This window comes from Panthera onca, chromosome C1 (genome assembly GCF_046562875.1).
Source record: "Panthera onca isolate mPanOnc1 chromosome C1, mPanOnc1 haplotype 2, whole genome shotgun sequence".
Taxonomy (NCBI): domain Eukaryota; kingdom Metazoa; phylum Chordata; class Mammalia; order Carnivora; family Felidae; genus Panthera; species Panthera onca.
The window spans coordinates 99,668,357-99,684,704 of NC_138346.1; the positions used below are offsets into that span (position 1 = coordinate 99,668,357).

Here is a 16,348-nt window from a genome sequence, read left to right on the forward strand (position 1 = left end):
AAATAGAAAATAGTAACAGTGACTTATTCAAGTATACTTATCTGATCAATTTTCTTCTAAGGACATCAATTTGTATAATAGCTGTTTATGGTTGAGTAAGTTACGTCCTTGGCATATGACAGAATATGATTAAAACCATTTTACAACTTGAACTTAATGAGTATTTTTCTTTAATCAACCCAGCTTTTCTCATGAACTCTCACACTGTTTTTTACAAAAATGCCTAAATATGCTTGAGAAGTGATTTCATCCAAACTCAAAAACAAAAACCTGCTCCCCAAAGTTGCTGCCTCATTTCCACTAAACTCAGCCACAGAACTAACTATAGTTTTCTGTTGTTGGTGATTGTCTTATATTCATTTTAATATATTTAACATATCTGGTATTCATTCCTGGCTCTGATTGTCTTTGAGTATGTGAATTTTTTTAATTTTTATATTTGAGAAAGAGAATGAGAGAGCGAGAGCGAGAGAGAGAGAGAGAGAGAAGGAGAGGGTGTGCAGGGAGGGGCAGAGAGAGACAATCTCAGTAGGCTCCACACTGTCAGCATAGAAGCACAGAGCCCTATACAGGGCTTGACCTCACAAACCATGACATCACCACCTGAGAAGAAATCAGGAGTCAATGTTTAACCAGTAGCCACCCAGGCGCCTTTGAGTATGTGAATTTTTAATTATTCCTTTTGTCACCTCTTTCAATGTTGTTTTTGTTTAAATCAATGCAATACTTCCATATTATTCAACTAAATCAATTTTCTATTTAATGAAGTCTTACCTTATGGTTTAGTTGCATACTTCTTGGAGTGCAGTGATCAATGTTAGGCTCTAGAGATTTAATTGAAAAGTGCAGAAATTGATAAAGGTATGCCATTATGCATTTGAAGAGAGTCATAGCATCTGTTGTTTAGATGTATGAATTAGTTTTCCAGACAACAAAGTTTCTCAGTGCTACTTTGTGAATCTATATTCAGGGGTATCTTATCTACTTTTTTTCCCCTACATTTTAAATACTGCCGCTTTTCCTCTTTCATTTTACCAATGATTATGTTTCAATTTATTTTTCTTTCTAAAGTGTCATTTGGGCTGAAAGTGTTAAGAATTTGAATTAGCTAATGAAGAATTTTTAATAATGGGATATAATGCCTAATCTTCAATTTTAAGAGAAAGGATGCAAATTGTGATATACATTGAGATCTCAACTGTGTGTTTTATAAGGAAATACATCAACAGTTTCACAGTTATTTTTCCTTGATATGTTGGCCTTATACAAATTTTCCGTGGTGAATATATATTACTTTAAAATGAAGGAAGATGCAAAACGTTACTGTCCTTGACCTCATGTATTTTTCTTTCTCTTTTTTTTTCCATTTTTTTTTAATTTGAGTATAGGTAACACACAATGTTACATTAGTTTCTGGTGTTCAACGTAGTGATTCAACTTTTCTATGCCTTATGCTATGTTCACCACACATGCAGCTACCATCTGTCGCCATACAACACTATCCCAATATCATTAACTGTATTCCTTCTGCTGTACTTTTATTCGTGTGATCTATTTATTTCATTACTGGAAGCCTGTACCTCCCACTCCCCTTCAGTCATTTTGACCATCCCCTACCCCTGTCCACTGGCAGCCACCAGTTTGTTCTCTGTATTCTAGGTCTTATTCTGCTTTTTGTCTGTTTATTCATTTGTTGTTTTTTTTTAGATTCCACATATAAGTGAAATTGCCATATGTCTTTTTCTTTTGACATCTTCAGTATGCTGATGATAAACATGGCCAGAAAAACACTGCTGTGGGATAACAAAATCTGTCTAAGATGAGTTGGCACTAGATAGGCAAAAGTCATGATTTCGTATGTCCATTCAACTGAAAGAACCATGGCAAAATATTGCATCTTGAGAAGAAGGGCATAACCTTATCAAAGATATTGGAGAATAAACATGTTTGTCATTGGGACAATGTCAATAGTAAATGGAAATTCACTTAAGTGCATGGACTGGCCAGGAAGGATCCAAAGGGGATATCAAAATAGCTAAGTGGTGGGTGGTTAAGTCTCTACAGATACATATTTAAATAGTGTAATTCAGAGCTTTAAATTATAGTCATTGTTGCAGTATCCAAGCACAAATTGAGTGTATAGAATTAATGTTCATTTTTGAGTTTTTAATTTACAAGTTTGATGAAAGATTATTTGATTTGTGATTAAATTAATAAAATGTCGCCATGTAATATGAAGCTATTTTATTAGTGATGTAGAAATTAATAATAAAATTAAAACTTGAGAGAAAATGGGGGGATCCTTAGACTTGAGGGAGGAAAACTTTTTTCTTTCAATTTTTTTAATGTTTATTCATTTTTGAGAGAGAGAACACAAGCCAGGGAGGGACATAGAGAGAGGGAGACACAGAATCCGAAGCAGGCTCTAAGCTCTGAGCTCTGAGCTGTCAGCACAGCAGCGCTCAAACCCACAAACTGTGAGATCTTGACCTGAGCCAAAGTCAGATGCTTAACTGACAAAGCCACCCAGGTGCCCCCTGAGGGAGGAGACCTTTTAAATAAATGCAGGATCTGAGGTTTCACCCTACTTGAAAATGAACTTGTATGTAAAACATTAGGGCTTTACATCAGAGACGAAGAGAGTTTATTACTCACAGCAACAGACAAATCACCAAGGCAGTGTGGTGAGGACCAGATAGTATCTTCACATCCAGAGAGGCGCCTTGCATGAGTGGACCCTGAAATGAGAAAACTCTCATTTTTTTAAGGGATTGCTGGCTACCTGCCCCACCTCCAAACATACATTTGGAGGCTGAGCTCAGCCCAGTTTAATCTTCAGAATGAGAAAAGAAATGGTGGCATATTGGTGGCTGACTCCAGCAAAAACAAAATGAAAGGAGAGAGAAGTGCTTCAGATGTCTGCTTGTCTTCTTTTTGTTCCCCTATATTTTGCAGTTTAGATGTTACTTTAAAATAAGCTCTGTTTTCTGCAAGTGTTACTGCAGTAGAATTCTAGACCTTTAGTATCATGGAAACACACGCACCATTTATGTTCATTTTACATGAGACACTCAGTGAAGGGAAGGCTTGAATCTGCATGTGTCTTCCTTTTGCCTGCAGGCTTCAGTAGACTGGACCACTTAAGCACATCTTTGATTATGGGAGTCTGAAGTTAAGAAAACTTTCTCTAAAACTCTTGTAGGTTTTAGCTTAAGAAACTGAAACAGTTACAATCTGGTACTTATGACACTATTATGCAAACAAACCTTTTGGTGGCAACACATATTTGAAATTCTAGAGAGGGGTGCTTTATTTTCCTCTTCTGTGAGTTTTTTGTTTTTTGGTTGTTTTTTTTTTGCAAATAATCTGAGGAATGAAATGATCATCCGAAAATTGCTGCTATTCACATTTTAGCTACAAATCAAAAAGACATCATTTAGCTGAGTGGCCATGAACTGCTCCATTACTGAGCCTGGAAAGGGCTCTTTATTACAGGAAGTGCCATTCATAGGATTGACACTTCTATATGAATTAATGATTACTTACAATTACGATGACTTTTAAATGAAGGTGACATTTATTCTGGTTACTTTTTAGGAAAATGCATTTATTTTGCACACCTAACTTTATCCTATTTGCCAGGAATTCAGATCATTTTAAGGCAAATATATTTCTCATGCCAGGTTGGAAAACAAAACAAAACAAAATAACTCTTTGGAGTATATAGATATTTTGGGGATCCAAAGAACATTCTTCTAGTGGAATTGCAATGATCAGTAACTAACATTTATAAATATAGTAAACAAAATGTATTTTCTATGATGAGTCAAGCAATTAATAGTCTAACACAGAGGTGAGCAAACTTTTTCTTGAAAGGACCAGAGAGGACCAGAAAGGACTTTGTGAGCCATTTCGTTTGTTGCAGCTATTCAAACCTACAATTATAGTGTGAAAGCATCCACAGGCAAATATAAATGAATAAATAAACAAACATGATTGTGGACCAAATTTTGTGGGCATAGATTTGTCCCATAGCAATAGCTAGTGTTTGTGGACCACTGGTCTAGTGTAGTAAACTAACTCTGTGTGTGTGTGTGTGTGTGTGTGTGTGTGTGTGTGTGTGTGTGTGTATTTCTTTGAGCAACATGTGGGTTAGGGATGCTGACCCTCCACACAGTAAAAAATGTGCATATATTGAGGCCCCTGGTTGGCTTGGTGGGTTAAGCGTCTGACAGTTGATATCTGCTCAGGTCATGATCTTATGGTACTGAGATGGAGCTCCAGTTTGGGCTCTGGGCTGTCAGTACAGAGTCCACTTGGGATTCTCTCTCCCTCTCTCTCTGCCCCTCCCCTCCTCATTTTCTCTCTCAAAATAAATAAATAAACTTAAAAAAACTATGCAAAAAGATTTGACTCCCTAAAAACTTAACTACTAATAACCTAGTGTTGACTGGAAGCCATACCAATAACATAGTCAATTAACACTTGTTTTGTATTTTATATATATTACATACTGTAATTCTTACAATAAAGTAAGCTAAAGAAAATGATGCTTTTTTTTAAGTTTGTTTATTTTGAGACAGTTGGGGTGGGGAGAGGGGGAGAGGCAGAGAGAGGGAGAGAGGGAGAGAGGGAGAGGGAGAAGAAAGGGAGAGAGAGAATCCCAAGCAGGCTCTGCACTGTGAGTGCAGAGCCCTACACAGAGGCTTGATTTCATGAACCATGAGATAATGGCCTGACCTGAGATCAAGAGTCAAATGCTTAACTAAGTCACCCAAGCACCCTGAAAACAAAGTGCTTTTAAGAAAATAATAAGAGAAATTGTCTTTATAGTATTGTACCATATTTATTGAAAAAAATCTGCATATAAGTGGACCTGTATAGTTCAAATCCATGTTATTCATAGATCAACTGTATGTATATAGTTTATTGATATGTATATATTTTATATAATTTAATTTATAGTAAATTATTAAATTACATTAATTTAATATTAATAACATATTAATTTATAATATATAACATATAATTTAAATTTAATACCAGAATGTTATTAAAGTAGGTTAACTAAGTTTAGATTTCCAAGGTAATGCTAAAGAAAAATTAATCGGACACTTGTTAAAATAGTAAGGAAGACTTTATTCATGATTATTATAATAGAAGTGAGACTATTGCTATAGAGGGAGAGAGACTCAACTGAACTCTGAATACAGAAATGGAACTAGAGATTTATTGCCAAAGAACCAAGTGGGGGGTGGGCAGTAGGGAAAAATTACTGAGAGGACATATGGAGGTTACAGGATTCTTACTAAACTGGCCTAACAGGATTCTCATTAAATGCAAGTCCAAGCACTTAGATTTCACAGCTGGAGGGCAAAGAATGTGATCAGACATCAATGATTGGGCATATTGTAACTAAACTGGGTTAGCAGGATGTGGTAAAGACAGGCCAAGGTCAAGGACTAGTCTGGAAGAGGGCTCAGAGGAGGCTGACTGAATTTTGGTCAAGGAAGGAGTCTTTGTCACTAGTGCTAAATCTATTTCTAATTAAATTCGTAACAGTGAAAAACATAACATGTGAAAGATAGTGGAAAGATTTAGTCCTGTAGCAGAGAAGACTATTTCTTGAGATCCTTCAATTGGATATATACTATACATATTATATATTTTATATAATACAGAAATTTCAAAGAACTGAATGTCGGTTCCCCAGCCCCTCCCCCCCCCCCAATAAAAACATCAAGGTGACAGCTGAAGCTATTGCTCACTTTGGTAAAGGAGATCACCGTCTTGACAGAGAATGAACAGCACATGGAAAATAAAGGAGAAAGGAAGGTATGTTTGAGATTTGGGGGATCTAGTTTGACAGGTCTGTCATTAGCAGTCTTGATTGGAATTGGGGGAGTTTGTGTTGTAGGAGTTTAGGATTGATCTATTCAAGGAGGTGAGGGTTTGGGGAGGCTTTCAAATAGTCAACAGTCATTTGGTTGAGCTGTGTATTGTTCTGAGAAAGAGATATTTGCTTTAGTAGGTACTAGTCCAGTATTCTGTTTTTCAAACAAATGGGTTTTCACAAAGTTCTCTGTAGGAGTGGAGGAGATGAAGTTATTTGCAACCTCATCTTCCTGGCAAGAGTTTCCTGAAATATTAAAGTCATATTAGTGCAGACAGTTGAATGGTAAACTCATGTTAATATAGATAGTAAGATTTGTGGGTGTGAATCCTCTCGCTTCTCAAAGGAACAAGAAATAGGTCCTTTCTTGTGTTTATAAAGTAATTGAAAACCCAAAACAGTGTATTGAAACTAAATAAAATAGTATTTTTTTTTAATTTTAACATTTATTTATTTTTGAGAGACAGAGTGTAAGCGGGGGAGGGGCAGAGACAGAGGGAGACACAGAATCCAAAGCAGGCTCAAGGTTCTGAGCTGTCAGCAGAAAGCCCGATGCGGGACTGGAACCCATGAGCCCTGAGATCATGACCTGAACCGAAGTCGGTCCCTCAACCGACTGAACCACCCAGGTGCCCCGTAAAATACATAGTAATTTTTAAAGAAATATACTATTAAATATTAAATGAATTAAACATAGAAATTACGAAAAGGGAAAGATTGAGTGAGGGCTCTGTAAATTTGGGGAACTTAATGGTGCTTGGAAACACAGGTAGAGTTGGGGCAGCACCTGGGCAGTGTGTGTCATTAGCAAAATAGAGTAGGGGTGAGGTACAAGATGTGTAAACAAGAATAAACAACAGATGATCTGGACTATTTTATAGAGCATCAGGTGACAATAGCTATGTAAATATATGTTGAAGCCAGGTAGTGAGTAACCTGACTGCTAGGCTTTGATTTTATACTTTATTATTTGTGAGCCATGACTATTTTTTGGTGCATATGACAAAATACAAAGTGGTGTTTAGAATGTGTTAGGCTGTGTGATTGGAATAAACTAGAGGCATAGAGAACATGTGAAAAACTGAAACACTCTTCCAAGTGAAAGGTTATAAAGAACAGTATTAATATAGGAGGTGAAGGGGCGCCTGGGTGGCGCAGTCGGTTAAGCGTCCGACTTCAGCCAGGTCACGATCTCGCGGTCCGTGAGTTCGAGCCCCGCGTCAGGCTCTGGGCTGATGGCTCGGAGCCTGGAGCCTGTTTCCGATTCTGTGTCTCCCTCTCTCTCTGCCCCTCCCCCGTTCATGCTCTGTCTCTCTCTGTCCCAAAAATAAATAAAAAACGTTGAAAAAAAAAAATTAAAAAAAAAAATAAAAATAAAAAAAAAAAATATAGGAGGTGAAGAAGTAGAGAAGACACAGTAGACATACATGTGTGCATATATATGGAACTTCGAAGGAGGATATAGCCATAAGTATAAGGAGTTGACCTTTTGTCTACTGTCCTTTCTATAGCTGCAAGACATTTATGTGATCTGACATAGAATTGGACACACAAAACTGGCATATGGGGAGGGGTCAGAACCAGAGTTGAAAGTTGAAGAATCAATATAGGAAGGTCTGAGTAGAAGGGATCACTCAGACAACAGCAATTGGAAAAAAAAAAAAAATAAGTAAACAAAGCTCAGTGCTGAACTTGAAAGGATGTCTTTGTTTAGGTAGCAAGGAGGCGGGTTAGAACAGATAGAAATTTTTGAGGAAATCATTCCAGGGCAAAGCAATGGTTCAAAGTCAAGAAAGATGATTTCAAAATCCTTCTGTTCATCATCATTATCATACACTGCAAAATCAAGTGAGGTAGGGATTAAGTTTGGTGGAAGAGCACATTGGATTTGGTTAATTTCAGGTCAGTGGTAATGTTGCAAGTTTGCAATTTCAGCAGCATAAGGACAGCAGCTACACAGCAGGAAGATACAGACAACAGCACATAGGGCAGAGGCACAGAATAATGCAGAAAACTTATGTAGAACGTTTATTGAAACAAACCTGGGGGAGAGTGAAAGAGCTGGATGCAGGTGATTATATTATTATTATTAAAAATAAATATGTATGCTCTGAAAAGTACAAGTAGCTGGCAAGAGGTACCAGAAATCAAAGATACTTAAAAGTTTGGAGAATACTGATTTGGCCATGAAACAGCATTTTGCTTTGCAAAGGAGAAAGATTACCTCATTCTCAATGTCTGGGAAAAAAGGAGTATGTATAGAGCAAGATTTTGAGGTAGGCAGGAAAGGTAAATGAAGCCATTTTTGATGTCTTCAGGTTTCACAGGTAAATATGTGGTTCTTTAAAAGTGACGATAAAAAAAAGTGAGGATACTTTTGCATAGTTATGAGCAGTGTTTTAGGAGAGATGAATGAGGGGTCTGCTGTGTTTCAAGTATGATTAGTTCAGTATTCCAGATTTAATGTTGATATGTTAAATGATTAAATCTTAACTTGATATTTAACAAATTCTTTCAAAAATCATTTGAACATTTTCTGTGGTAATCATTTCATTATTTTCTTTCACTGTTTTTAGATTTTTTTTTTTAGTTCATTATTTGAATGTGACTTAAGAGATTTTAGATGCCATGGAGTTTTTATTTTAGATATCAAAAACAGATTTTTTAAAAAAATTTTTTGCAAAAGGGAGAATGTGAGCAGAGATGCAGAGAGAGAGGGATAATCTCAAGCAGGCTCTATGCTGTCAGCACAGAGCCCCATGTGGGGCCCAAACTCATGAAACTGTGAGATCATGACCTGAGCAGAAGTCAAAAGTCTGATACCTAACTGACTGAGCCATGCCAGTGCCCCCAAAACAGATTAAAAAAAAAAAAAAAAAAACAAAGATCATATTTGAATTAATATCTCCAAAATAGTTGATTTGCCACACTTTTTTTTCCCAGTTTTTGAAAACTGTCTTTATAGATAGATGATAGATTTTGTTTTGAAATGTTCAAAGCAAATTATCCTATCAAAATTAAATGCATACTTACATTATCAATAATAGCATCAATGACAACAAAAACAAGAAAGTACTTTTATATTGATGCACATGGAAAGTGAATTTTCCGAAGGTTAACCCTCGGAATAACCTGTTAAGCAAAACTGATTTTATTACTTATTGCAGATACAGAGGACAACATTTTGTCAGTCTTAGAAGGTCCAGAAGGAGGAGATAATTGGGTGGGGGTGGGGAGATAAGTATAGGGCTGGGGATCTGGGCTTGAATGGTTAATGGTCTTTCGCTGTGAGAACCTGTTTGAAGTTTGCCATGTTTCATGATGTAATAGGATTGGTGGACAGAGAGGCAGCCATCTTGAGGTTAGTATTAATTAAACAGGTGTTTAATGATTAAGAATTTGCTCAGTTTTAAGAGCTTATTATTCAGATTAATTAATTTTTATTGAGTTTCTGAAAAAATGAGTTTGTATAGTTTTATAATTTCTATGGGCAAGAACTTGGAGTAACTCAAAATTAAATCTTATGGATGTAGTCTCCTTTGGTTCTTGGTCCTGAACATTTGGGGCAAACATCGAGGCCTCACTTCTCTCAATGTTATTAGTATATTGAGAATTGATCTGTTATGTGAAGTGCTTTACTACCTGCTTTGTGTAGAAGAGGTCTAAAATAAAAATTAAAAAAAAACACATTTACCTGAATGATCTAAAGTCTATTTGTTTATTTTGAAAGAGAGAAAGCACGGGTGTTCATGCATGAGAGAGTAGGGGAGGGGCAGAGAGCGAGGGGGAGAGAGAATCCCAAGCAGGCCCTGCGCTGATAGCAGTGTGGAGCCTGCTTGAACTCACGAACTGTGAGATCACGACCTGAGCTGAAATCGAGAGACAGACACTTAACCTACTGAGCCACCAGGTGCCCCCCTGAATGATTTAAATCTAAAATATACTATTATGTTTTTCCTTTTGTTAGACACATTAAGGGAAATAGGAATAGAAATTACAGTAATAATAATTATTTAGGGAGACAGACACTAAGAATATATTTTTGGACCTCAGGATAGAGAGGCTAGATAGTGATTCTATCTTGTCACACCTTTTTATTTAAAACAAAAATGACTGAATCAAATATGTGTTCAGGACAATTGACTCTTAACTTTCAATGATCTGAAAGAAAGAAAGATGATTTAGTCAACGTGATGTATAGACATGCATGATACTGTGTTTTAAAGAATGTTTCAAATACACCTCCCTTAAAATTTCTGTGCTAATGCACTTTATTCATTGCTCTTACTCACTCGTATCTCATCACCTAATATTAAACAAAATATGACATGGCAATTTTGAAATATAGTTCTACAAAGTAATTTAATAATGCAATAACAGGAGTATCAAAATGGGAGATTCTACTAGTGATTATAAATCAAACAGGATAGGATAAATAGGAGACCCAGAAGACCAAATTTTGAAGACCAGAAAAAAAAATTAAGCACAATTAATAAAGGCAGATATTAGATGCTTTTAAAATAATTCATGCAGGGGTGCCTGGGTGGCTCAGTCAGTTGAGCATCCGTCTTTGGCTCAGGTCATGATCCCATGGTTTGTGAGTTCAAGCCCTGCGTCAGGCTCTGTGCTGACAGCTCAGAGCCTGGAGCCTGCTTCAGATTCTCTCTCTCTCTCTCTCTCTCTCTCTCTGCCCCTCCCCCACTCACACTCTGTCTCTCTCTCCTTCAAAAATAAACATTTTAAAAAAATTTAAATAATTCATGCCGAAATCTGTATTAAATTTTAAGCTAGAGAGTTACACTTGAATTAAAGAAAGTAGTTTTCTCCTGCTAATGCAATGTTGAGTCTAGTGGTAACATTTGCAGGTGTACAGATCTCAAGGTATTTGTAAATCTCAAATCTCTGTACATGTTTTTCAAGTCTAAGTAATTATTCAGCAAAATTTACTTTTAAAATATTACAGTTAGTATTTATCTTCTCAAATAAACTTCGCTTCCTTCTACTTTGGTTCTAAGGAGAACAAAACCTAGTTTTCCTTCCTCTACTCTTGATATAATCCATCACCTGCTTAGAGTTTTCTCTTAATGTGAGAGACTCTGGGGCCATACATTACTCTAACCCTTCCACTGAAGAGGAACCACTATTCATATTACAGTTGCTCTCTGAGCTCTTCTTCCTTCTTAAGGCCAAAGACCTAATCCCTGTTTAGAATTATGTGATGTGTTTATCCTCTAGAAGAAGAACCACACATTGCTGGCTTTTGGTTTTATCTTCACAGTATAATAGAAAGGGGAATTTTTTTTTCTTTTGACTTATAGTGAAAATATTATGAGGATGTCTTGATAAGGCATGCTTGTCGGGTCTTCAATATCAAGAAGTGGTCCAGAATTGAGAATATCAAGAAAAATAACAGAGGTGTTAAGGTTCGACTCTTTATTCATGCAAACATCAACTGAGAGCAGAAAGAAGACTCGAATCAGCTGGCAAAGCCAAATGAATAACCCAGACCAGTGTTGCTGCTGACTTATGATCCTAAACACAGGGTAGAAAAGAAAGGCCAGAGAGGAAAGGAATATAAATCAAAATAAATATTTATTATTTGTGTACAACTGTTGTTTGTTCTACATCACTAGAAAAGACAACAGGTAAAGTTAGTGAGAGGAGAACTCAGTTTATTTATTGCTGATGAGAGAAGTTCAGAAGGTGATACAGGCCTTATTTTGAAGATCTGCCCATACGGCCCGCTTCAGAAAGTAACTTGAATATCTTTTTTTTTTTTTTTTTTTTTTTTTTGCCTCTTTTCCTACTTTCTTAAAACACCATTTGTCGTTCCTGATTCAATGTTCCATTGTCCTCATTAAGCTCAAGAGGAACTACTGGCCTCCTGTGCCATCCTTAACCTTAGTAGGAGAGTCATATTGAGCTCTCAGTCTTCTTAAATGAAACACAGATACAAAAAAGACAAACTTAATTTCTGCTAGTATTGATTGCTTCTCATCATATGATTTCTGACTATAGCTTTTTATAATATTGAAATAACTAGAGAACAAGCGAGAAAACCTAGTTCTGTCTGAATTTTCAGACATTTCCATATAATCTTCATAACCCACCATGGAGTACTTGTTTACCATTATACATGTGAAGACATTTGGGTTCTGAGAAATTGTATCTTGTATAACTTCATTCACTGTGGATAGTGGACCCAAACTCCTTCAATATTGCCTTTCTTCCAAGAATGGACAGAGGGTTAGGGAGGTGCAATACTATGCAAAAGTTAGAATTGAGCAAAATTGGACAGAAGATTATCATTAAAAAAACACTCATGTCTACTTTTATTTGGGTATTTTTTACACACACACACACACACACATATATGTAATATGTATATATTTAACTTCTGAGTATCCTCTCTGACAGCTTTCCCTCCTGTTGATATTTTCAGTCTGACATATTCTTAGAATGATTTAATTTCCTGACATATGTGGTTGAAGTTAACTCATATATAAGATCAACAACTGTCCAGAAGCCATGTGGTTATTTAAAAAAAAACTCATTTCCCTCAGAGATTTTGGGCTGTGGTCACACAAGCCAGATAACCTGTCAGAGACAAAATTCCCAACCCTAAGGAGAAAGATTGGATGGGAATTGAGGGGTGGTAGGACGGGAAGCATAAAGTGTGCATGAGGGTGGTCTAGTAGGAGTAGCTTAGACTTGTGTCGAGTTACGGTAAATGACAGCCTTTATTGTCAGCTTAACTGGATTATGAATCAGTAACAGCTTATCTTGGTAACTGGAGGCATTTCTTTGTCCCTTCTTTCTCATCCCGGAATGGGCAGCATATTTCCCGTATTTTAATTAATTTTTAGTTGTTAAACCAGAAACCTGAGTGGCCCTCTCACTAACCCTGTTTTCACTGCACAATAGACCATGTGCTAGCCAGGCTTCCTGATCACTGCAGAAGATTAATGTGAGCCAAATACAAAAATTTGCTCCGTTATTAAAGGCTAACAATGATTGTTCTAAGTGTGTCTGTTTGTTATGCACGTTTTCTCCTCTACAGGTCATTGTATTACCTAGTCAATGTGTTTGTCAATTGTTAATATCTTTGTTGTTGCAGATACAGATGTGGTGTATAAAAGCGAGAATGGACATGTCATTAAACTGAATATAGAAACAAATGCCACCACATTATTATTGGAAAACACAACTTTTGTAAGTAATGAAAAATTAATTACTTTATGCATTTCAGTGTTGTTTTGAATGCTCTCTAGGTGCACATAACTTTTTCTTCTTCAGCTCCAGCACCTGCAAAACATTTCAGGTAAAGAAGGATGGAATATCATTAGAATCAGTACATCTATTAATAGAAAATGCCCATGTGACCATCTGCTTCATTTCTCTCCATTTCTCTTCATATCTCCCCATTTTAGTAAATGAGAAATGTTTCTAAGAATGAAATTTCCTTACAGCGAATATTTCTTCCATTATTTTCTATGTAAAATCAGTTATATGAATATCAAGATAAAAAAAAATCTGACACAAGTTATCACAACCTTTTTCTCCCAGTTTTCATTCTTCCTGACTTCTAAATTTGTTGTGGTTTTCTGGATCAAGCAGAAGGCAGGCTTTCTAAAACTGGCCTTCGGCTGGCCTTCTGTTGGAGTGTTTTGCTTTTATGATTTAGACTTCTATCATTTTCAGTTTGCTTCTCCAGAATCACTGGTTAGCCTGACAATGTTTAAATAATGGAATGTATTTGTTTTGCTCTTACAAAAGAATATGAATCTTTTCTTTCTTGTAAATTCAAACTTCTTAAGGCTAGATTTTGTGATGATTATCTGTTGAGTGAGTGTTAATGAATGAAATGTTGCAGATACTCAAAATTCAGTTGTCAAACACCACTGAAAAATAGTGCACAGTTATTTGCTGACAGTTTTATATAATCAAAGGTTCACTATATTACCTATAAGATGGCTTTGTATGAAGCCATAGTCCAGAGCCTCAGAGGACCTTCTATGCAAATTAAATCAGTGAGCAAATCATGAGCTACTTTATTTTTTTCTTTTTTCTACTTGTACATCTAAAATAGACCTCAAGACTTCATGTTTATTATAGGATGGCCAGGTGAAATAGACTGGAACCTTCTCTTGTTTAGTATTTTTATATATTAAGAAAAAAATAGTCATTGAAATCATGAAGTGCTTATATAGTTATATATCTATTAGGCTACATTAAACCAAACATCTGATGTACTTTAGTAATTAGGTCAGAAACTAACAGAATAAGGATATTTTTGTTTTTAAACTCATTGGTTAATTCACAGAGATTAGAGGGACAGCTTCTAAATGCAACTGTTCATAAGGCATATTACTCACTTTCTAAATAAATGGATTTCCTTAGGGCAGAACATACTAACCCTAATGAAAAAGTTTAATAAACAGAATAGAGCAATGTGTATTATTTCTTAATTGCATGGTCCTCAGGGATACTAGAGAAAAGGCTGAGGAATTACCAAGAGATGTTGAAATGAATGGAAAAGAATCCTTCCGTAGGATAGAAGGCAGAAAGCAGAATTGGTAATGACAGAGGGTATGCTAATGATTGGCTGATTAAAGTCAGTATGAATTGATTGTCAGTAAAATTAGTTTAGGGAAAAAAAAACTAAATACATTTTGTTGTTGCTGTTGTTCTGTTGTTTTATCATAAAGTGTCATTTTTGATGTGGAGTATAGACCTTCAGTGGCCAGACATTTAAGTTAGTTATAGGCATTCAGTACATGAAGGTTCATTTATGTGACTATTCCTTACTGACCTTTGCCTTTATACAGGCTGGTGAGGTCTTCACTGTGGTCACAGATTATGTATTTTTTTCGACATTTGGTCCTTGCTTTCTTAGCTTCTATGATACGTGTTTTGTTGGTACCTCACACCACCCCCACCTCATCTTGCTGTAGTTTCTCCATGTGTTGATTAATACCATTTTATCTTTGTGCATGTGTGTTTAATCTTTTTGCATCCTTTTGAGGTCTCTTCTACTCTCTTGTATGTAGGCAATGACTTTTAATTACCACAGAGTCATATTTAGCAAATATTCCAATTTACTGATCTTCTAAGATTCATGGGCTCCCTAAAGACATTTATCTCACAACACAGATAATTAAGCAATTTATAAGTCCTAGAGGTGTCGAATTGACTGTGGGTGGCGGGGGGGGGGGGGGGGGTTGGTGCAAGGATAAGGGATTGGAGTGTGGCATATATTTGCAACTAGTTAACTGAAAACTGTAAAAGAAAACAAAAAAACAAATATACAACCATGATTCTTTATTTCTTCAGAAGAATTCATTTAATCATTTCCTCCCCACTCCATGATAGCATTATTAAATGTAGTTGTATTTTCAAAGCTCATGCTAGGCCATTCTGTTGAAAAAAACTCTCTTACTAGAGCATAAGAATTTTATTAACACAGCAGTTTTTTCATTGAACAATTATCAATATTTTAATTAGAATCATAATTAATTGGCTATGATCACTATAAAGGCTGTGTAGTCAAAGTGCCAAGTCAATTAAAAAAATAAACACATTACTGATAGAAATGTGATAACAGAATAGCTTATTATTTAGTAGGAAATATTATTCTAAAATGTAACAGTCATTTTATTATAAAAAATAAGATAACACTATATTGTGATTTCCTTCTTAAAAATATTTTAAATATGAATAGTGTGTACTTTTTAGCTATGTAATCATGGTTAGCAGACTCTGAGTAACAATAATACTGGACCTGGCTTTCAAAAATAAAACAAAAGTACATCCTTTTCCTAAAATTATTGTCTTAAGGCTTCTTTTGGATTGAAGATAGGTAGATTTTTTAATGAAAGAGGAAATTAAAGAGTATATAACTTTTTGAAGATGAGTTGTACAAAATAACTGGTTTAGCCTCAAAACTGCTCTTAATCATTTTTAAGTGTTTGGAAATTTTATCTCTTAAAGCCAGACTATTTCAAACAAAAGCTCATTCACAATGAAATAATGAAGAAATGTTTCATAAGTATTAGCTGTATTCTTTCTGCTGTCAGTAAATTAAATATCACCAGTGGTCTTAGCAGAATACACCAGCAACCATAAATAGTTCTGTCAAATCACCAGTTTAAATTAGAAGGGAATTGGAAACATGGGCCTGATGTACTAATATGGAAATGGGTGGTTGATGGATAAGACTCATATCTTTTTGATTCTGAAAATCTGCAAGCTTTTAAAAACATGCTAGAGGGAGGAACTTCATATATGGAAGCAGATGATTCCAAGGAAAATGTTAGCTACACATTTTGGGGGGTCCAACTGTCTTTTTATAGGCCATTAAAAAAATAGTAGGTTTGACTGGAACCAGGGAGTATTTATTGATTCATCGTGTGTGGAGAGATCTTCCATTGGCTTGCATGCCGTCATAATATTTCT

At 35.7% G+C, this 16,348-nt stretch overlaps 1 protein-coding gene across 3 annotated transcripts in view; it reads left to right on the forward strand.

The window, feature by feature from the left end:
• DPP10 (dipeptidyl peptidase like 10) overlaps positions 1-16,348 on the forward strand; it is a 1,350,210-nt gene that overhangs the window by 1,011,831 nt on the left and 322,031 nt on the right. For all 3 annotated transcript variants that reach the window (XM_078451370.2, XM_078451369.2, XM_078451371.2), the window contains exon 4: positions 13,011-13,105. In XM_078451370.2, the coding sequence (XP_078307496.1) occupies positions 13,011-13,105 (95 nt within the window). The remainder of the gene's footprint in view (positions 1-13,010; positions 13,106-16,348) is intronic.